We start from the raw sequence: 23,278 nt of genomic DNA, 5'->3' as shown, positions 1-23,278 counted from the left end.
ATAAATAAATATAAAAAATGACTTTTTGTAAAAACAATGTATATGTACAGCTCCTCTCACCTAACCATCTGGCCTGGCCCCAGGAACCTGAGCCCTGCGGCTCACAGGCATCATCAACTTCCTATACCTGACACCAACATTTGGTTTCCATTCTTAACTCTTCACATAATTCCTGGAGATCAGCTCCTGCTGGTTTGGGATCCATCGGAAAGCAAGTCGACTCTTGGGAGGGTCAGTTTGCATCCCGGGGGGTTGGATTTGGCTCAACCAGTCGTGAGCTGACTTGCCCAACAACCCCTAGTGCCCCAAGAGCCCATCCATCCTGCTGGCTCCCCCACCCGCTGTCAGCAGGGCAGGCACGTTTCCTGGTGCAAGGTAACCCTAGCCCTGCTCTGCTCCCCATGGGGCTTGGCTGGGCTCTGTTATTAATCTCAGGGCAAATCTTGTATCCTGAAGCTGAGACAGCTGTCCCATGTGCAGCTGTCCCTGCACCAGCACCATCAGGCAGACAACTTCCAACATTACCAGCAGCCCCCTGCTAGTGGTCAGACAGAAAAGTGGGCATGAGTGAGCCCTTGGTCAATCGAGCAGCAGCCTCGACCTTGGCACTGTCAGGTTCACTTCTGGTTCACTCTGGTTAGAATTCATCTCCAGCTTCAAAAGCTGATGAGGGAACTGAATATATCAGCCTGAAAAGGCAACACAACAGTGTCCCCCACTACTCTGGTGGCATTTGAACAGGTAAGGGACTGCTTTAGTCCTCATCCTCATTCTGCCTCACGCCTACATTACCTATGGTGACAGACAAAGCCATCTAGGATATGGCTTCTGGAACCCAACAGGCTTTCTACCCAGTCGCAGAACAAGTGCATGAAACAAGAACAAAGCAAGCCAGGGTAGGACCAGAGGAGGTCAGGGTAGGACCAGAGATGGCCAGCTCATGACGACACTGGCTAGGAGCCACGTGATCCGGAATTCAACAGAGCCAACTCCAGTGGCCACTATTCACACTGGATTCCCAGGGCAACACACACAACCCTAATTCAAACAGCTCCTTGTAATACTCCCACAGCAATATCTAGGGTTAGGTCCATTTCACAGATGAGTAAACTGGTACAACTTAAAAATAACTTGCTGGCAACTGGAGAGGGAGCCAAGTTTGCCTGACTCCAAAGTACCATGGGGTAGGTGTGACATTTTAGCTCATTCTCACCACCCGTTGCCCACCTCCCCACCATGGAAAACTAGCCTGCCCGCCCACCCACAGTCAGGCAGATACTTTCTCTTCTTTGCTTTATCATCTTTTTTTCTTTTTTTTGGTATTGAAGGTTGAACTCAGGGTTTTGTGCTTGCTAGGCAGATGCTCTAACACTTGAGCATGCCATCAGCCCTTTTGGCATTGGTCATTTTTGAGCTAGGGTCTCATTTTATGCCTGGGCTGACCTGGTCCACTACTCTCCTATTTGTGCTTCACTGTGGATGCTAGGATGACAGGCTCACACTGCTGCTCCCAGCCATTAGTCAAAATAGGGGTCTTGCCAACTTTTTGCCAAAGCTGGTCTTGAACTGCAAGCCTCCTGATCCCAGCCTTCCACGAAACTAGGATTAAAGGCTTGAGCCACTGCACTCAGCATCTTTTTTTTTTTAAGTGGGTTTTGTTTGTTTGTTTGTTGTTGAGACAAGGTCTTGCTGTCTAGTCCAGACTGGCATCAAACTCACTGTGTAGCCCAGACTGGCCTGACACTCATGATCCTTCTGCCTCCACCTCCTAAGTGTTGGGATAACAGGTGTGCCCCACCACAGCCAGCCCTTTTACCATCTTTTTCTAGCTTTATATAGGGACGTGCTGGAGTGTAGTGATGATCAAGAACTCACAGGATACCCTGCCAGAATGTCCCAAGACTCCAGGCACTCACCCTGTGTATTGCCTGAGACTTGGCCCTAGCTCTCCCTGTGGTTCCTACTGCCCCACCCTCACCCCCACCCCCACCCCCCAACAACCACACCAACAGGAAGCCAGGGCCAGCCCACCTAGACAGCCTCCAGCCCAGAGAAAGAAACTGGACGATTACCACCTGGACTAAAATCCAAATAGCATGATCCATAAAAAAGCCTGTAGCAGTCTGACACATTGTTCTCTCCCTTAGCATGAGAAGGTCATCCGTAGTTCAGGAGGGACACTATCTACCTTGATCTCCTGGGCAGAAGGACACAGGGCTGTGCTGTTGGCTCCTTGGTTTTCATTTTAACTTCAGTCACTGCATCAGACAAGCTAGACAAAAGAAGGAAAGAAACTTACACACTTCCCACCCCCAACTCCTCACTGGGCCCTCTGTCAGATGCAGAGCTTTGCTGGGAAGAAGAAGAAAAGGGAAGATGAGGAAGAACAGGAGGGAGAGGAGGAAGAAGAATAGTTGGGGGGGGGGAGGAGGGAGAGGAGGAGACAGCTTAAGGGCCAGGTATAGGCCCAGGACTGTTTTCTGAATACTAATCTTAAACTATTGCTAATGAAAGTCTGGATGGTAAGAATGGCAGAAATGGTCACAGTAGGCAATTGATATCTGGTTCCAAGGACACCACTGTTAAGGAGAAACCACAAATGCTCAGCTGCAGAGTTCAGTACTTTAAAATTACTCAAATTAGTCAGGGACTGGTGTCTCATGCCTATAATCCTAGCTACTTGAGAAGCTGAGATTGGGAGAGTCACAATTCGAGGTCAGCCTGGGCAAATAGTTCACAAGAGTCCATCTCCAAAATAATCACAGCAAAATGGACTGGAGGAGTGGTTCAAGCAGTAGAGCACCTGCCTTGCAAGCGTGAAGCCCTGGGTTCAAACCCTAATCCCACCAAAAAAAAAAAAAATTCCTCAGATTTACAGGTCTGAACATCCATAACTTGAAACTACATCGAATAGGCTACATTATTGTCACAAAAATTACCATTGTATACATTAATACTGTTCATCAAAACCTAGATCTTATTTCGTGTTCTTTATCTCAAATAATGTGAGTACTTGATTCATTATTCCCATCACGTCATCCAACTTCCACCAAAGACATGCTGCCTTTCAACAACCTCAAATTTTCACTTCATCACTTCAATTAAGCATATTATGTGCTCTTTGGGGCTTGAGAAGATTGCTATGATTTTTACTTTGCTTTTGGAGCACCATTTGTTTTGGGGGAGGCATATGGTATTCTCACAAAATGAAGGCAGGGAAACACTTAGCAGATTGCTCAATGGTTTTAAAACGAATGTCAATAAAAATAATAAGAACTTAAGTCAGTTCTGTCAGTACAGCCTGCCCTCATCCAGTGAGCTGTGGAATGAATATAGGAATTTTAAATGTTTGAAATTTTTTCATTTAAAAAAAATTTTTTTACAAAAAAAGCTTGGTCAAAACCACATGTATATCCACAAATCAGGAGGGCTAACTGTACAGAAGTGCCCCTTATACAAGGCTTAGCTTTCCAAGGTCTGTTATGTGGCTGATCACAATCTGAAAATACTGAGTTAATACAGATATTTTTTTCATTTTTATTTTTGGAGGTACTGGGATTTGAACTCAGGGCCTCACACTTGCTAGGCAGGCGCTCTACCACTTGAGCCACTCCGCCAGCCCAATACCAATATTCTTGATTCTTTCAAGTGAGAGAGACCACATTCACACGTTACAGTGTTACACTATATTGTTATCATCATTCTATTTAATTATTAATTGTTAACCTCCACTGTGCCTAATCAATTTTAAACTCTGTCATAGCTATGTCAGGATAAACAGTATATACAAGAATCTGTGCTATCTGCAGATTCAGTCATCCACTGAAGGTCTTGGTACATGTCCCCTGGAAAAGGGAGGATGAAATGTAGCCTCAAATCAAACCACAGTCTATTATTCTCTTTACTTAAAAATGGAGAGAAGAGAGCAGGAGAAGATGGAGGAACCCAAGGTCCTAAGACTCCAAAAAGCATCCTCTGTCTAAACCAGGAAGCAGGATGCAGGTGTCTGTGTCTTTAACCACACCTGGGCTCCACATACCACTGCCTGTGTTCAGTGCAAACAAGGAGGAGGGAGCAGACTGGTTTACGGTGATGGGGAGGTCAAACCATGGTCCATTTCCAAAGAGTCCCTTCCTCTCACCCCAGAACCCGCTTCCTTGGCCACCCTTTGCAAAAAACAAAAAACAAAAAAACAGATGAAGTCCCATCTTTCCAGTTCAAACTACTTTTTTGATTCCCCAATTTTACTGAGGTATAACTGGCCAATAAAAATTCTTATATTTAAGATATACAACTTGATGTTTTGATATAACATGTCCTATGAAACGATCACCATAATTATACTAATTAACATACCCACTGCCTCATATAGTTACTGCTGTGGTTTGGATGAGTGTCCCACAAAGGCCCATATGTAAAGGTCTATATGTGATGGTTTTAGGAGGTTCTGTGGACTATTAAGAAGGGGTGCCTAGCCAGGCACTGGTGGCTTGCATCTGTAATCCCAGCTACTCAGGAAGCAGAGATCAGGAGGATCTCAGTTTGAAGTCAGCCCAGGCAAAAAGTTAGCAAGACCCTATCTCAACCAATACACTGGGCATGGTGTCTTCTCACTTTAACATACATGGTCTTGGACTTGAATCTCCGTAACTGTGAGCCAAGTAAACTTTTCTTTACTTCATCAGAAGCCTGTGTCAGGTGTTTCCTTAGAGTGACAGGAAGCTGACTAATGCAATTACCATTCTCTTTCTCCTCTTCTCCTCATCCCTTCCCCCATCCCATCTCTCCTCTTTCTCCTCCTCTTCTTCTTAGTGACAACACTGAAGATCTAACCTCTTAGAAAAATTTCAAGTGTACAATACAGTATTGCTAGCTATAGCCACATTGCTAGACATCAACTTTCCAGAACTTACTCATCTTCCATAACTGAAATTCTATACCTTTTAACCACCTTGTCCCCATTCTCTCCTCCCCATGGTCCCTGGAAACCACCGTTCCACAACCTGATTTTACAATAGAACAAGGCGCACAAGCATGTGCACACTCACACACCACATACTAGAAAACAAAAATATTCTGTACCTCAAAAACCCTAAAGAACCACCTGAAGAACCATTAAAATATTTTTTTTTAATTCTGAAAGCTGTTGAGACCAGATCAATATGCCTCCTGTCATAGCCTTCCCATTTTCCAGTCCTAAACATTTACAAATGTCAAGGAAAAAAATCACACCAGGTGCTGGTGGCTCATGCCCGTAATCCTAGCTACTCAGGAGGCCGAGATCAGGAGGCTCACAAGTCGAAGCCAACCAAATAGCTGGCAAATAGCTCACAAAACCCTATCTCAAAACATCCATCATAAAAAAGGGCTGGTGGAGTGGCTCAAGTGGTAGAGCGCCTGTCTAGCAAATGTGAGGCCCTGAGTTCAAACCCCAGTGCCACAAAAAAAAAAAAAACTCATTCACAATAACAATAAACACTACAAATGCCTAAGAATAAATCCAACAAGACCTGAATAAGTAAAGCCCAAGACAATTCCCCTGAAGAACACTAATATAAGCACATAATTCTATTAACCCATTAATTCAACACATCCTGATCAAAATTCCAGCAGCATTTTCATAAAACTAGAAAAGATGATTCTAAAACTCACACAAAAGAAAAAAATGTGGTTCACACCTGTAGTCTTAGCTACCTGGGAGGCAGAGATCAAGAGGGTCACGGTTCAAGGCCAGCCTGGGCGAACTGTTTGAAAAACCCCCATCTCCAAAATAACCAGAACAAAATGAACTGGAGGTGTGGCTTAAGCAGTCGAGGGGCTGCTTTGCAAGCGTGAAACCCTGAGTTCAAACTCCAATCCCACCAAAAAAAAAGAAAAAGAATTTAGAGAAATGGTGTCATAGAAGACAGACAGGGTCCCTGCCCTCAGAGAGCTCACAGTCCAGGTTAGGCAATCATTACCTAATTATCAATACATTCACCAGTTTCTAAGTAAGAGAACTATCTCCGAGTGCACTGAACAAAAAAACAGATTCATACTGAAAGGCCATCATTCCCTGCAGATGACGTTTAAGCTCTAGGCCAAAAGTAAGCAAAGACTGATCAAGGCGGGGACAAAAACTTGTGCAAAGATCCTGAGAAAGGAAGGAACTTGCGGTTAAAAGGCAGCCAGTGTTGCCAGGCATGGGGATACACACTGCAATTCCAGTACTCAGGAAGCTGAGGTAGGAACATGGGGAATTCAAGGACAGCCTGCACTAGCATCAGACATGTCTCAAAAAAAAAAAAAATTAGACAGGCACCAGTGGCTCACACCTGTAATCCTAGCTACTCAGGAGGCAGAGATCAGGAAGATCAAGGTTTGAAGCCAGACTGAGCAAATAGTTCATGAGACCCTATCTCAAAAAAAAGTGCTGGTGGAGTGGCTCAAGATGTATGCCCTGAGTTAAAACCCCAGTACCACAAAAAAATTAATTAATTAACAAAGGCAGCCAGTGGTGTGCAGAGCACCAAGAGGCCAGGAAGAGTCAGGAAGAGTCTGAATGGAGTTCCTCTGGGTCTGAGAGCTCCCCACCCCCACCCCCGGGGAAGGCACACCTGTTCAGAGTTCTTGCACAATCTCAGGATCTGAGCTAACTGTCATCAGCAGCCACAGCGCAAAAGAGAGAAGAGGTTGGCAAATCCTGCTACAGGCCAGAATCACATTATCCCACAACCGCTTGGAGCCCAGAAATCAGCCGTGTGGCCAAGTCCATCACAGAGACACAGGGGAAAAAAGGAAAAAAAAAAACAAAAAAACGGTGTGGACTCCCAGATAAGCCCTTCCAACCGTGCTGGAATGATAAAAATGTCAGAAGTCAGAGGCAACTGGCCTGAATGTAGATAGTGGAGCCAAACCGGAAGGAAACGCCCATTTTTTTTTGCAAAGGCTCCATATACACGGGCGCTGGGGAAGCCCACATGAGACAGGGGTGCTCCCACGCCCAGAGGTCTCCATAGGCCGTGGGGCTTGATTCCAGGAAACCTAGCCGAGGGGCGTGGCTCCGGGTGAGGTGGACAGGCTGAGGGGGCGTGACGTGGGGGGGGTGAGGTGGGGGGCGTGGCTGAGGGTGAGGTGGGAGGGCTGATGGGCGTGGCTGGGTAGGGCGGGTGGGCTGAATTTGAGGTGGGCGTGGCTGGGGCGTGGCTGAGGGTGAGGTGGGAGGGCTGATGGGCGTGGCTGGGTAGGGTGGGTGGGCTGAGTTTGAGGTGGGCGTGGCTGGGGCGTGGCTGCCGGGTGAGGCTGATCCAAGTTTAAGACCTTCCCCTAACAGCATCCAAAACTGCCCAGCTCAGTGAAGCATGCCTGTTGTCCCGGCACTTGGAAGGATGAGGCAGGAAGATCCTGTGAGCTCAAGGCCAGCCTGAGCTATTTAGCAAGACCCTGTCACAAAGAGAAAGGAAGGAGGGAGAGAGGGAGGGAAAGAAGGGAGGGAGGGAGGGAGGGAAAGAAGGGAGGGAGGGAGGGAGGAAAGAAGGGAGGAAGAAAAACAAAAGCAGAGCTCTGGAAACGTGCTTAGGTATATAATTCACCCTCCACGAGGTCCTCAGCATGAAGAGCATGTGGCTGGGACACCATCCTCACGAAGTGCTCCCCACAAATATTTTACAGCCTCATATGTCTGTACAGTGCCCCATTTCCTCACTTTCTGCAAGGCCACATCACACAACTCAGTCTAAGAAACTCATCATTTCACTAGGCTGCAGAAAATGTCGACAAGATAATGTCACATGTTGACCCTATAAAGTAAACACTATAATCATCCCCGTATTACAGCTGGGGAGACTACGGCAATGCAGTCAGGGTTGCACAGAGCTGGGATCCCAGGCGAGCCTCCTCTTCACACCCTCTCCCTTTAGAAAGGAAGCTTTGGGCTACAGGTGTGGTTCAAATGGCAGAGCACCTGCCTAGCAAATGTGAGGCCCTGAGTTCAAACCCCAGTACCACCAAATGAAAAAATAGGAAGCTTTGCGGTTTTGTGACAAGCATTTCCCATGCTTTTTCTTGAAGCTTCCATTAACACCCAGCAGAAGCAGCTCAGGAAGTATTGCTAGGGGCAGCAGAATGCCAGCAAAGGTCTTGGTGTCACAGATGACCACACAGGTCCTTCTGGAGGCAGCTGGAGGTGGGGACAGACAGGGAAGCACAGGAGGCCAGAGCCCACAGGTCTGTTCTAAAGATGACAGAGCTCACCTGGACAGGTGGTCTCTTTTTTTGGTGGCCACCAAAAAGAACCTTGTAGAAGACCCTGGTTTCTGAGGTGAGCAAGGAAGATCAGGCCAGAAAGACTGGGAATCCTGATGACTTGGGGAATATGTAGGTTGCCATAGGATCGTCAGCAGGGTTCCGGAGCACATTATGCTAACATTCCCGAAAATCCTCTTAACAGTTCGTTATTGTTGCTGTTATTGTTGCCCGGGTGGTTGCCTTAGGCGCAGCTGGTTGGCGTCCAGCTCACACACTTTCTAAGCGGCAATGAAGTGTCAGGCCAGCTCAAGCCAAGAGAAGCCAGGGGTAGTTGTTATTGTCATACAAAATTGTTTCTCTGGGAATGGATTTTAAAATAACAGACAAGCTTTGGGACTGGAGAGAGATGAAGAGAGGAGATTCAGAAAACCCTGGGGCCTTCGGGGAAGGCCTTCCCAGACATCTACAACAGGAAAAGTGTCCCCCTTTCCATGCACCTCCATTTCAAAGGGAAAAGCAAGAACCCTAAAGTTGCAGCCTCCATGGCCCCTCTGAAGGTGGCTTCTAGCCAGGCACCGGGGTGCCTCATGCCTGTAACCATAGCTACTCAGGAGGCAGAGATCAGGAGGACTGCAATTCAAGGCCAGCCTAAGCAAATAGTTCACAAAACCCTAGCTCCAAAAAACCCATTACAAAAGGGCTGGTGGAGTGGCTCAAGGTGTAGGCCTTGGGTTCAAACCCCAGTCCACCAAAAAAAAAAAAAAATGGCTTCTGGAGCTGGTCTGGTAGGAACAAAGCACAGACAAAGACCTCACTCTAGACCTGCACTGGAGGGCAGAGACCACTGCTTCATTTCTCAGAAGAGAGAAGACCAGGCAATTTGTTCATCCATTCATTCCTTTGTTCATTCATTCATTCAACAAACATTCATTGAATACCCAAAATGTGCAAGTTCAGGGTGAGCTGCTAAAATTAGAAAACTCATAGGAGGAAAAAATGTCTCAGAAAATCTCAAGGTGTGTGAACTCTGAATTTGCTGCTTTCTGCAAAGCTAAGAAAACTCTGGAAAATCTTTGCAATGTTCCAATGAGGAAAATAGCTGTTCCTCAGCCTCTCCTAGCACCACAGCCATCCAAGCATGGAGGACACCCGAAGCCCAGGCTCTGAGACCTTTCCCTTCTCCTCTGTCTATTTCCCCTGCCCTACTTCCATAGAGCTCATAACACTATTTCTAGTTGGCTCCCTACTTATATTCTCCTTCCTCAGCCAGCCTCCCACCACCAGCAAAGCCGACACAGGCCAGACTATGACCATGAACAGACTATAAAACCCAAGCTATTTAAGGTGGCAGAAAAGACTCTTCACCTTCAGGCTTCAAAGGCCTGACATATTCCCTGCTTGCCCTTCACCCACAGAGATGTAACCTCTGAGCCCCTGACACAGCCATATGTCTGCTCCAAAATGTCCTCCCCAGTCACTACCCCAACACCCCTGCTCACCCTCCCAAACCCACCTCAAACTGTGACTTCTCAAGAACATTTGGTCTTCGTATAGCAAGGCGGCATTTTCCCAAGCATTACACCTGGAACGCATCCTAACAATATGCTCCCCCCAACCAAAGGATTCTGTGGTGCTCTGGTTTGAATGTGTCCCCAAAGGTTATGTGTTGGAAACTTAACCCCAATGCAGTGGTTTGGGGAGGTGGCAACTTTAAGAGGTAATCAGGACATGAGGACTCTATCCTTGTGACTGTGTTAACGCCATTATGAGGGTGGGTTCCTACAAATCCCTAATCTTGGACTTCCAGCCTCCAGAACCATAAGGAACAAAATCTCCATTCTTTATAAATTTTGTAAAAGCAGCATAAAAATGGACAAAGATATGTGGCCTCATGCTTTTGTGTGGCACCCCCACCCCTGAGTCCTTCACATGTCAGCATATTATGTGGTCACAAGCCTGAAAAAAAAAAATATATATATATATATCAATATATATCACTCTTCAGTATCATTATTAATCCCCTGTGGACTGGAGTTTGAAGTCAGGGCTTCATGCTTGCAAAGCAGGTGCTCTAACACTTGAGCCACATTTGCAGTCCATTTTGCTCCAGTTATTTTGGAGATGGGGGTCTCAAAACTACTTGCCAGGGCTGGCCTTGACCCATGAACCTGCCGATCTCAGACTCCCAAGTACCTAGGATTATAGGCGTGAGCCACCAGCCCCCGACCTCACTGTATTTTTCTAAGAACTTCATTCATATTGTGAACTCACTAAAGCCTCAGAACAACCTTAAGAAGTAAGCGCTATGTTCATTCCTCTTTTACAGATGAAAACACTGAGGTAGAGAGACTCCCAGGCTCCCGAGCGCTCAAATACCCCCAGACAAGTCATTGCTTATAAGCATTTTTTTACCTGTTCCTCTCTATTTTTGCCCAATTTGTGTCACAACAAATTTTATACTTGCTCATGGGTCTGTCTTCCCCTACCACCTTCCTCTGAGCTCATCAAGGGCAGAGGCTGTGTTGAAATCGTCATAGGATGCATGTGTCCCCAGCACTGAGCTCGTAATCAGTTCTCAACAGAAACTTCCAGAACCTAAGGCACAGGAAGATGAGAAGAAAGGGCTCAAATCCGCAGATATGCAATGTGGTTGGAAGGACAAGGTCTCTTGGATGTGACTTCCTCAGGGCTTGCTGGCAGCCCCCTATGTGCAGGTCTCAGCCCTCATGTTGGAGTCCCAGCCTCTAGGCTGCCTAGTGTGGGCTCGGTGAGTTTAATGAGTAAATACCTGGCCACGTTCCCAAGAGGCACAGCTGCGAGGTAGTCAGGGCTTAGACCTGGCTCATGCACTCCTGGCTGAGGGCTGCTGGTCAGGGCCACTTGGGGCGTAACAAGGCAGAAGTGACTCTACCTACAGGGAAGGTGCCCAGGGAAGTGATATTCCAGTCCCCAAACCACAAGCCATCCCAGGCACAGGGGAGGCCATGGGCCACCCACGGATGAGATGAGCAGAGTTGGGAGGCAGGTCCAGGAAGATGCCTGAGGACAGTGGAGTCGGGTATGGAGGAGGCATTCTGAGTGAGGCGAGGACACGCTAAGCACCTCAGCTCTACTGAAACAAGAAAGAGAGGACTGAGGGAACCTGGAGAACTGGGCACAGGGAGTGGGGAGGGTGAGCTCTCCACATTGCCCCACGGCCGTGATCCATGGTAACCACAGACTCACCAGGGGCTGTGGAAGCCATTTTCAGCAACTTGGCACACATTTTTTTTTTCCTCTTTTTTTTTATTAGTATATATTATTTGTACAAAGGGATTTGTTGCAAAAGTTACACACATTTATATAATGTGATAAATTCATCCCCTCTATTGCTCCTTCTCACTCCCCAAACCCCTTTTTTGAACAATTTTAATGGGTTTCATTATTCTGATTTCACACACGCATATGAGTACGTCAATCACATTACCTCTTCACCTTCCCCCTTCACCCTCCCCCTCCCATTGTCCCCCCAAACAGTACCCCCATTTTACACTCATGCCATTCTTTCTGAATTTTTGTTTATTCGTTTGTTTGTTTTTAGGTCTAGATCCCATATATGAGGGAGAACATGTGATATTTGTCTTTTTCAATCCAAAAAGTTTATTTATTGATTTTGTTGGTGGTATTGGGGTTTAAACTCAGGGCCAGCCCTAAAAAAAGGAGGGGGTTTTGTTGTTTATTTTCTTTCTTTGTTGGCAGTACTGGGGCTTAACCTCAGAGCCTGGTACTTGCTAGGCAGGTGCTCTACCACTTCAAGCCATGCCCCCAGCATGGCACACAGTTTTTAATGAATTAGATGGAATACAATAAAAACAAGAGTATCACATGGATTATAGTAAATATTATTTGTAAAACTTGTTTCAAATGTGTGTGTGTGTGTGTGTAGCTGGTCACCATATAAAAGATATTTCTCATTATGGGTCATAATGAAAGAAACCAAAAAAAAAAAAAAAAAAAACCAACTCTGTTCTAATTACAGTGTTTCCCAACCCCATAGTAAGAAAAACCACCTGGAGAGGCCATTAAATCTGATTCCCAGGCCCTAGACCACGTCACTGGTATCCAGGGCCTCTCCCACCATTGCTGGTGCTCCAGGGCATGCGCACCCCTCCCCCTGCAAGTTCTGGTCCTTCCAGCCAAGGAACCTAAGTGCTCATACTAGGCCCCATTCAGGGAAGTCAAGCCAGGCATCTCGCATTCCTACCATGCACCTGCAACCCCAAGAGTATTGCAACTACTCAGAGATGCACTTGATGGGGCTGAGTGAGATGACAGGCTTTTGTCCACCCAGCTGCCCTCTAAACATGCCTGGCAGTGTTGGCCATGGGCAGCGAGCACGGGGTGTACTTGCCCAACTCCTACTCTCCCTAGGCCCATGCCCAGGCCGAATCCGCAGCAGAAGTGGCAGCAGACAATGAGTAGAGATGGAAAGGGAGCAGCAAGGTGGATCTGTGGAGCCACGGGGTGGAAAGGGAAGCTGGGAACCTGCCCTAGGGAGGCTAGGAGGCTGCAGGACGTAGCATATCACACTGGGCTTCCAACAGAGGTGACTAGATCACCCTTGGGTGAAGCAAGATGTCCAGGCACCCTGGCTTGGACAGCAGACACACACACACACAAAGAGAACACAAACCATGTCCAAGAATCAGACTCCAACCAGGAGCAACAATAATGAAAGAAAGGAAGACTACTGGCCAGGTCAGTGGCTTACTCCTGTAAGCCAAGCTACTTGGGTGGCTGAGACCGAGAGGATCTCAGCCTGAGGGCAGCCTGAGAAAAAAGTTTTCAAGACCCTATCTCAACCTAGAGCTGGGCACTCCTGTCATCCCAGCTATGTAGGAGGCTGAGATCTGAAATCTCAGATCTGAGATCTAGGTCAACCCAGGGGGAGAAAAATTCCTGAGACCCCCATCTCAATAAAACAAAAGCTGGTCATTGTGGTGCACACTTATCATCCCAGCTACATTAGGAAGCTTAAAATAGGAGGATCTCAATCCAGGCTGGCCTGGGCAAAAAGCAAGACCCTATCTCAAAAGATGCAGAAAAAGCCTTTGATAAGATCCCACACCATTTCATGATAAAAGCTCTAAGAAAACTAGGAATAGAAGGAAAGTACCTCAACATTATAAAAGCTATATATGACAAACCTACAGCCAGCATTATACTTAATGGAGAAAAACTGAAACCATTCCCTCTAAAATCAGGAACCAGACAAGGATGCCCACTATCTCCACTCCTATTCAACATAGTACTGGAATTCCTAGCCAGAGCAATTAGGCAAGAAGAAGGAATAAAAGGAATACAAATAGGTAAAGAAACTGTCAAAATATCCCTATTTGCAGACGACATGATCCTATACCTTAAAGACCCAAAAAACTCTACTCAGAAGCTTCTAGACATCATCAATAGCTATAGCAAGGTAGCAGGATATAAAATCAACATAGAAAAATCATTAGCATTTCTATACACTAACAATGACCAAACTGAAAAAGAATGTATGAAAACAATTCCACTTACAATAGCCTCAAAAAAAATCAAATACCTAGGTGTAAACCTAACAAAAGATGTGAAAGACCTCTACAAGGAAAACTATACACTTCTGAAGAAAGAGACTGAGGAAGACTATAGAAAGTGGAGAGATCTCCCATGCTCATGGATTGGTAGAATCAACATAGTAAAAATGCCGATACTCCCAAAAGTAATCTACATGTTTAATGAAATTCCCATCAAGATTCCAATGACATTTATTAAAAAGATTGAAAAATCTACTGTGAAATTTATATGGAAACACAAGAGGCCACGAATAGCCAAGGCAATACTCAGTCAAAAGAACAATGCAGGAGGTATCACAATACCTGACTTCAAACTATATTACAAAGCAATAACAATAAAAACAGCATGGTACTGGCACAAAAACAGACATGAAGACCAGTGGAACAGAATAGAGGATCCAGATATGAAGCCACACAACTATAACCAACTCGTCTTTGACAAAGGAGCTAAAAATATACGATGGAGAAATAGCAGCCTCTTCAACAAAAACTGCTGGGAAAACTGATTAGCAGTCTGCAAAAAACTGAAACTAGATCCATGTATATCACCCTATACCAAGATTAACTCAAAATGGATCAAGGATCTTAATATCAGACCACAAACTCTAAAGTTGATACAGGAAAGAGTAGGAAATACTCTGGAGTTAGTAGGTATAGGTAAGAACTTTCTCAACGAAACCCCAGCAGCACAGCAACTAAGAGATAGCATAGATAAATGGGACCTCATAAAACTAAAAAGCTTCTGTTCATCAAAAGAAATGGTCTCTAAACTGAAGAGAACACCCACAGAGTGGGAGAAAATATTTGCCAGCTATACATCAGACAAAGGACTGATAACCAGAATATATAGGGAACTTAAAAAACTAAATTCTCCCAAAACTAATGAAGCAATAAAGAAATGGGCAAGTGAACTAAATAGAACTTTCTCAAAAGAAAAAATTCAAATGGCCAAAAAACACATGAAAAAATGCTCACCATCTCTAACAATAAAGGAAATGCAAATTAAAACCACACTAAGATTCCACCTCACCCCTGTTAGAATAGCCATCATCAGCAACACCACCAACAACAGGTGTTGGCGAGGATGGGGGGAAAAAGGAACCCTCTTACACTGTTGGTGGGAATGTAAACTAGTACAGCCACTCTGGAAAAAAATTTGGAGGCTACTTAAAAAGCTAGACATTGATCTACCATTTCCAGCAATACCACTCTTGGGGATATACCCAAAAGACTGTGACACAAGTTACTCCAGAGGCACCTGCACACCCATGTTTATTGTGGCACTATTCACAATAGCCAAGTTATGGAAACAGCCAAGATGCCCCACCACTGACGAATGGATTTAAAAAATGTAGTATCTATACACAATGGAATTTTATGCTGCCACGAAGAAGAACGAAATGTTATCATTCACTGGTAAATGGATGGAATTGGAGAACATCATTCTGAGTGAGGTTAGCCTGGCCCAAAAGACCAAAAATCGTATGTTCTCCCTCATATATGTGGACATTAGATCAAGGGCAAACACAACAAGGGGACTGGACTTTGAGCACATGATAAAAGCGAGAGCACACAAGGGAGGGGTGAGGATAGGTAAGACACCTAAAAAATTAGCTAGCATTTGTTGCCCTTAACGCAGAGAAACTAAAGCAGATACCTTAAAAGCAACTGAGGACAATAGGAAAAGGGGACCAGAAACTAGAGAAAAGGTTAGATCAAAAAGAATTAACCTAGAAGGTAACACCCACGCACAGGAAATCAATGTGAGTCAATGCCCTGTATAGCGATCCTTATCTCAACCAGCAAAAACCCTTGTTCCTTCCTATTATTGCTTATACTCTCTCTACAACAAAATTAGAAATAAGGGCAAAATAGTTTCTGCTGGGTATTGGGGGGGGAGAGGGAGGGGGCGGAGTGGGTGGCAAGGGACGGGGTGGGGGCAGGGAGGAGAAATGACCCAAGCCTTGTATGCACATATGAATAATAAAAGGAAAAAAAAAAAAAAGAAAAAAGGAAAGTGAAAAAAATTTTATAATATTCAGTTTCTATTTTGTTTTAGGTATTTTGTGGATATGTGCCTTATGATTGCTCTACCTTTAAAATATTTATAAAAATCAGTAACTTGGATGGAGTAAGAGTATATTGAGGAATTTACATAAGAGTATAGTAGAAAAAAAGTACAGAATCAAATACAAAACAGGGAAAATAACAGAAGACTTAGGGATAAAAATTATACTCCACTCATCAGAACAACCATAATGAAAGTTTATATCAAATCCAGAGGTTTGCTGCTGTAATTTTAAAAATTAAGGCTAAATTAAAAAAAAATTTTAAATAAATAAATAAATAAATAAAACTCTGGGGGCGTGGCTTAAGCGTTAGAGAGCCTGCTTAGAGGAAAGAAGGGAGGGAGGGAGGAATGGAGGGAGGAAGGAGAGAGAGAGAGAAGAAAGAAACAAAGAAAGAGAAGGGAATACTTATTTGCTAAGAAACACCTGTCACTCTGCCTGTCACCTGAGATCACGCCCCTATAAATACACTAATGAAACTTGAATCTGAGGTCAAAACTGCAAAGAGCACTGTGTAAATACTGTGTCCAAGTCTTCTGCTTCTGTGGCTCTTAGATTTCAAGGTCAAGAGCCACCTGTGATGGATAGGTCATGAGACAAAAGAACATGTGATTGCCAGGCCAACTGGAGCCTGTACTTCACCCAGACAGGAATCAGGTGACTGGTACACACATGCTGGGCTGTCTGTGGAAGGGCTCAGTTATGCTGTGGAGTGACAACCTCATGCTCCTTGACACCTCTATGTGACTATCAAGTGTCCCCCAAAAGGCTCATGGGTTGAAGGCTTAGTTCCCAGCTGGCAGATCCAAACATGGAAAAGTGATTGGATAATGACTGCTCTGACTTCATCAATGGGTTAATCCATTGATGGATTCATAACTTGATGATGCTCTTGGGAGGTGATGAAAACTAGGTTGGAGGAAGTATGTCACTGGGGGGAGGATACCTTTGAAGGGTGCGTGTGATGCCCAGACCCTTCCTCTTCCTGTCTCTCTACTTCCTGTGCCCATGAGGTGACTAACTGTGCTCCATCACACCCCCTTGCCATGATGTTCTGCCTCGCCTCAGACTCAAAGCAATGAAGCCAGCCAACCATGGACTGAAACCACAAGTCCAAATAAATCCTTCCTCCTCTTAAGTTAATTTTCTCAGATATTCAACACAGTCATTGAACAGTGAGTAATACAACCTACTAGCATACTATTAGGGAACCTATTCTTGCAGGCACTTGTGACTCCTAAAATCCTAGCTACTTGGGAGGCTGAGATTGGGAGGATCATAGTTTGAAGACAGCCTGGGCAAATAGTTCATGGGATCCCCATCTCCAAAATAACCAGAGCACAATGGACTTAAATGTGGCTCAAGCAGTAGAGCAGGATGCCCTGAGTTCAAACCCCAGTCCCACAAGAAAAAAGGAATTGATTCCCAAAACTACTTAGATCTATCTGTCCTAACCCTAGGTGGAAGGCATTTTGAGACATTACGTTGTTTAAGCTACAATTTTTTTTTTTTTTTGGTGGAACTGGGGTTTGAACTCAGGTCTTCATGTTTGCAAAGCAAGCACTCTACCGCTTGAGCCACACCTCCAGTCCATTTTGCTCTGGTTATTTTAGAGATGGGATCTTGCAAACTATTTGCCTGGGCTGGATTTGAACTGTGAGCCTCTCAATCTCAGTCTCCCAAGTAGCTAGGATCACAGGTGTGAGCCACTAAAGCCTGGCCCCAGCTTTTTAATTACAAAACAAGTTCATATATGCCTTGTATAAAGCATGCAGAGAAGACACAAGTAGACAGAGAGAAGTATGGTACAGTCACCCCTCAGAATGCACAAGGGATTGGCTCCAGAACATTCTCCAACCCAGGATACCAAGACCCACAGATGCTCCAGTCCCTCATGTAAGAAAGCACACTTTTTGCATCGAATCTACACACATCTTTCTGTCTACTTTAAGTCATGTCTCGAGGGCTGTAATGACTAATGTGATGTAAATGCTACATAAATACTGGGTATGCAGTGTTTTGGGGATAATGACAAGAAAAAGAAGTCTGTGTATGTTCACTACAGACACAAAATTTTTAAATATTTTCAGTCTGAGGTTGGTTTAAATTCTGTGATGCAAACCCTCAGATACAGGGACCGACTTACTTATCCCGCTGCTGTAGCCCCAGGCCACTTTGCTAAAAATGGTGTCCTAAAACCCTTTCTCTGGGTGTTAAGATAGGTAGACACAGACTTGTTTTGTTTTGTTTCCATCAATGAAATCGTGCTATACTATTATTCTGTAACTTGAAAAGCTTGGTTTCTAGACTGTTCTCATATGGAAGTGTGCAGAAGCCACACTGTTGTGGGTGTCTGGAGAACACTCTTACCAGAAGCTTCTAAAAAGCATTTGCAAACAAAATGAGGGAAATAAAATTCCATGCAAACTTTTGCAGACACACCTTATGCTTTTTCTGGGTCCAACTTCTCCAGCTGTGGCAGTGTCCATTGATCCCAGCACAAAACGTCCCTGTCTCCTTTCTGTAAGAAACTGTGGGAATTTTATCACGCTCACCCTCGGATTTGGTAACTAGCAAGAAGCAAAAAGAACTGGGACCTGTCTCTTGGCTGTCCTAAGCAGAATAGAAATAAGGGAGATTTGGAGAAAGAGGACAAGAGGTCAGTCCTGAGTTGCTACTGAACTTGGGGAACCTTCTTCGGGCTTCAGTTAGAGGAAAGATAATATTTTAACACCTTAAAACTGGAGTGATGTAAGGCTCAAAAGAAGACAGTGACTGGTCATGTGTTTTAGAGTTCAAGTACAAATGCGCGGAATGGTTATCATTAAATGGGGAAATGCTAAGTTCAAGTGAGTAGCGCAAACAAGGTGTCTGTCTGCCTTTACGTGGGTGCCACGCGTTTTCTGCGGGAATTCAAACGCGGAAAAGGGGACTCAGGCCTTAAGCCATCTAGGGGTGGCCAAGACGCCACCTGCCGGCGGAGGAGGCGGCGGCCGGCGGGTCCAGGCACCTTGAGCTAGGTGACCCGTTCCTCCTCTGACTCTGCCGAGGAGTCACCGGATCCGAGGAGGTCCCACCTCCCCAGGTGACTGGCGAGTCGCAGCCAAGCTCCAACGCGGCCTCAGCCGGGAAGACTTCACGGAATGGCCTCTCCGGTGTCGCCGACCGGCTGACAGGGGAGGCAGGGCACCAGGACGCACGGCCTTGGCCACCCTAGAACTGCTCCTCAAGCAACACAAAGCCGCGGCGGTGCAGGTGAGCGCGGCGGGGCCGTGTGAGGCGGAGCCCGCGCCTCGGATGCAGGTTTGTGCCACTTCCACTCGGAGCCTGGAGCCGTGGGGCAAAGGGTGGAAAGCCAGGGCAGGAAGGGAGAGGGTGGGCGCGAAGTCCTGGTTCCGCCCCCGAACACCGCGCCTCGGAGCCCCCGCAGCCCCTTGTTCCCGCACCCATTCCTCCAGGCCCTGCCGTCCGGGTCCCAAATCACCGAGCCTCGGAACCCCTGCCACCCCTTGTTCCAACACCCGCGTCCCGGACGCGATCACCGAGCCTCGGAGCTCCCGGGCCCCTGTTCCTAAGCCCTAACCCCGGATCGCCGCTCCTCGGAGCCCCCGCGCCCCTCGTTCCAGCATCCACGCCCCCAGCACCCGTGCTGCGGCCGGGGTTCATCACGCCTGGGAGCCCCAATCGCCTAGCGCCCCAGCACCGCGCCCGGGCCCCGGATCACCGCACCTCGGAGCCCCGGCGCCCCCAGGCCCCGCCATCCCGGGCGCGCCACTCACCGGCGGCTCGCGTAGCCGCTGCCGGGGGAGCCGGCGCCTGGCTCGGGGTAGCCGTGCTGCTGCAGGGCTGCAGCCGGGAAGGGATAGAGGAAGCCGGTGGCCAGAGCCGACCCGCACAGGCAGCAGCACGCCCATGGCAGGAGCAAAGCCAGCTTCATCTTGCGCGGCCACTCTAGGGGACCCGAAGTCCCAGGCGCGGGGACAATCAAGAGTGCGCGGGCGGACGGATCGAACCCGCAGCCCGGGCCGGGAGCGGAGGGAGCGACCCAGCAAGCAAGCAGAGCAGAGCTGGTACGAGCTGGAAGTGTCTGGGGGGCGCCCACGCCTCTCTAGGGCCGCCTTTTCAAATTCGGCGAGGTGGGCTTTGCGCAGTCAAAAGGGGCGTGGGACTTTATTTTTAACCCTCGGTGATCCGGGGCCGAGGAGGCGACCGTGGCCACAGAGCTGGGGGTGCAAGCTCCGCTGGGGGTCCTCGGTGTCGTACGCCCCTAGTGCCAGACCTTGCACCTGGGGCCTCTTGAGCGTTTTGGAACCTTCCCAACTGGCCCTTTTCCGATCCAGAAACGTACTATGTCTGGCAATTTACCTGGTTTAATCACCACAGCACAGTCTACTATGTGAGATGGTACCAATTCCCACTTTTCAGAAGTGAAAACTGGGGATCAAAAAAGTTAAACCAGAGAAATGTACATCTTGTGCTCCTGGCGCGTTTCTTTGGGCCAAACCACAACCCAGGGCTTCCCAGGAGTCTTTTCTTCCCCTTCTCTTTCACCTGCAGCCCTCACCTGGACAACTGACACTTCAAAGTGAGAATCTGTGATTCCCCAAGACTTTTGATCCGCCAAGGGGCTCTGGGAAGATGGACTACAATCCCACCTGTAAAAAACATGTAAAACATGAGTCCCAGATCCCACGCTGAGCCCAAGTTGGCCTTTTCTGAGCTACAGGATGCATATAGCGTTTGGACCTGGCAGAGGCCTAAGCTTGGCTCTGCCCTGCTAAAAGTGTATCTGTAAAATGCCTGTAGGACAGAAAGAAAAGCCATCAAATAATGGACATATTTAATGAGCTGCAGAACGTTTATTTTTTCCTTCAGTGGTACTGGGGTTTGAACTCAGGGCCTCAAGCCTGCTAAGCAATCACTCTACCTCTTGATCCACGCCCCAAGCCCTTTTGCTTTAGTTTGTTTCAGACAGGGTTTCAAGCATTGGCCCAGAGCCAGAGCTGGCCTCAAACTGTGATCCTTCTGCCTCCATCTCCCAAGTAACTGGGAGCAGAGGCATGTGCCACCACACCCCACCTGCAGCACATTTTGTAAAAGTATTGTTAGAAGGTGACGGGAGGATGCTATCGCAAATGTGGTGGAGGAGACCAGCTCTTGTGACCTGACATTTAGTTCAATGCTACCATGTGTTGCCATATGTACTTATCCCCTTTTGTATGCATATCCTAAAACATCATACCCAGTCCCCTAAATTACCCATCCTTTTCATTCAATTTCCTAGAATCCCATTTTAGCTTTTTTTTCTTCTTCTTCTTGACAGTACTGGGTTTTGAACTCAGGGCCTCACACTTACTAGGCAAGTACTCTACTACTTGAGCCACTCCACCAGCACTTTTTTTTGTTTTGGGTTTTTTTTCAGATAGGGTCTCCAAAACTATTTGCCCAGGCTACCTTCGAACCTCAATCCTCCTGATCTCTGCCTCCTGAGTAGCTGGGATTATAGACATGAGCCACTGGTGCCCAGCTCCAACTTGATTTGTTTAAAAATGGAATGTCCATACTTCCCAATATCTTGGAGGCAGGGATGGTCATCTCAGAGTAGACAGACCCCCAAGTGGGTAATCACTTCCTTCCACTCACTCTCCATAGCCTAAAAGATTTGGAGAATTTGGGCTATAAGGGAAGGTGCAGTGCCTCCCCCAAAAGGAATCTGAACTGTGTTCCTTTGGCACTTGGCCAGCACCTAATAAATGATGAGGTCATTCCCCCAGGAATTTGTAAGCTCTTTGTCTTCACCTTCCCCTCCGTTATTTGTATAAGATCTGAAAGACTACAGATATTCCATGTTGCTGTAAAGTGGCCCTATGCAGGGGTTACAGCATGAAACAGGAATTTCATTTTATTTGTTTTTTTGTTTTGCTTTGTGCTGAGAATTGAACCCAGGGCCTCATGAAATGCTCTACCTCCTCCCACCCCACCCCCCTTTTTTTTCTGTTTTTTGAGCCAGACTGGCTTTAAACTCATGATCTTCCTGCCTCAGCCTCCCAAGTGCTGGAATTACAGGTGTGCACCATAATACTAGCCTCATTCTCAATCCTAAACTCATTTTTCCAGTGTCATGGGCCACACCCAAGCAAGGAGAAATGAGGAATAACACTACTCCATACAACACAGGATTGTTTTAGGACAAAGATCTCTCTCCAGAAACTTCAGGGCTGAGGCACTGGCCCAGGTCTGGTCATGTTTGTCTGATCTGGAATAATAGGCTTATCCTGGCCAGTGGACATGCTCTGTGCATCTTCTGTGTGCCTGGGACTGTAATGGGTGCACTGACAGCTGTGGGGACAGAAATACCATAGTCATAATCTCTACCCTCGAGGGTCTAAGAATGGGCCTTTCCCATAAAAGTCTAGACAACTGTTCTGCAAATGACAGGTCACATTTAGATAATGAAGGATAGACAAAGATACATAAAACAAATAAAAAAAAATGTGATGTCACCCATCTTACTAAGAGCTCCAGTTCTGCTCCAAGCTCCCTTGATGCCTTACTGTGTGATTTAGAATAAGTGCATGCCCTCTCTGATCCTCCCCAGCATCTTCATTCATAAAATGAAGAGGGTGAGCTGCCTTGTCTCTGAAGACCTTTCCAGCTCTGGCCTTCTGCAGTTCCCTTTGCCTTCATTATCTGCCCTAGGTCCAAGGCAGCTGTGGACACAAGCAACTGTTTGAAGTTGTCACTCCCTTAAGCAAGTTTTTCAGTTGTAGCACTGCCCATAAGGGTCGTGGGAGCCAAGAAGAATGGAAAAGGATTCCGCGGCATGCCGCTCCACCCTCGCAGGGAGAACAGCAGCTGGTAGAATCCAACTCCACCAGCACCAGCTGTGTGGCTTTGGACAAGTCAACTAACTTCTCTGATCACTTTCATCCACAAAATCGGAAGAATAATAACAGTACCTAGTTTATGGATGTGCTAAAAGTGCTTGGTATACTGTGTGCCTGAAACATTCTAACACTCAATAAATATTAATGATTATTATTATTTGCAAGACTTTGGAGAGAGATGAAACACAAGGGCACCATATATCTCAAATTCCCAGGGTGGGGCTGGCCAATAGACTCAAACCCAGAAGTACTTGGAGCGTTCTCAAAGGAGAAAGCTTGGTACATTTTATTCCACGATTAATGATTTAAAATAAAAGTTTGTTTCCTTTATTGGCAGTACCGGGGTTTGAACTCAGGGCCTCACACTTACTGGACAGGTGCTCTACCACTTGAGCCACTCCACCAGCCCTTTTTTTGTGTTGGGTATTTTCAAAATAGGGTCTTGAGAACTATTTGCCTGGACTAGCCTCAAACTGAGATCCTCCTGAGCTCTGCCTCCCAAGTA

The 23,278-nt window shown here is 46.5% G+C and overlaps 1 protein-coding gene and 1 long non-coding RNA gene across 5 annotated transcripts in view; one reads left to right on the top strand and one right to left on the bottom strand.

Moving 5' to 3' along the window:
• Col26a1 (collagen type XXVI alpha 1 chain) overlaps positions 1 to 20,078 on the bottom strand; it is a 140,407-nt gene extending 120,329 nt beyond the window's left edge. The window contains exon 1 of one of the 3 annotated variants that reach the window (XM_074075655.1): positions 19,666 to 20,078. In XM_074075655.1, coding sequence (XP_073931756.1) covers positions 19,666 to 19,823 — 158 coding nt within the window. In that variant the 5' untranslated portion in view covers positions 19,824 to 20,078. The remainder of the gene's footprint in view (positions 1 to 19,665) is intronic. The other 2 variants (XM_074075653.1, XM_074075654.1) reach the window with 2 other exon arrangements.
• On the top strand, positions 18,847 to 22,930 carry LOC141424002 (uncharacterized). 2 transcript variants are annotated; one of them, XR_012448788.1, is made up of 2 exons: positions 18,847 to 19,141; positions 19,345 to 22,930. It is a non-coding gene; the product is annotated as an uncharacterized lncRNA (long non-coding RNA). The 2 variants fall into 2 exon arrangements; XR_012448787.1 differs by having other exon boundaries at positions 18,847 to 19,189.
• Positions 22,931 to 23,278: the final 348 nt, after the last annotated feature.

This window comes from Castor canadensis, chromosome 6 (assembly GCF_047511655.1).
Source record: "Castor canadensis chromosome 6, mCasCan1.hap1v2, whole genome shotgun sequence".
NCBI classification, from domain to species: Eukaryota; Metazoa; Chordata; class Mammalia; order Rodentia; family Castoridae; genus Castor; species Castor canadensis.
The sequence above is the reverse complement of the archived record's forward strand: the minus strand, read 5'-3'. Positions and strand labels throughout refer to the sequence as shown.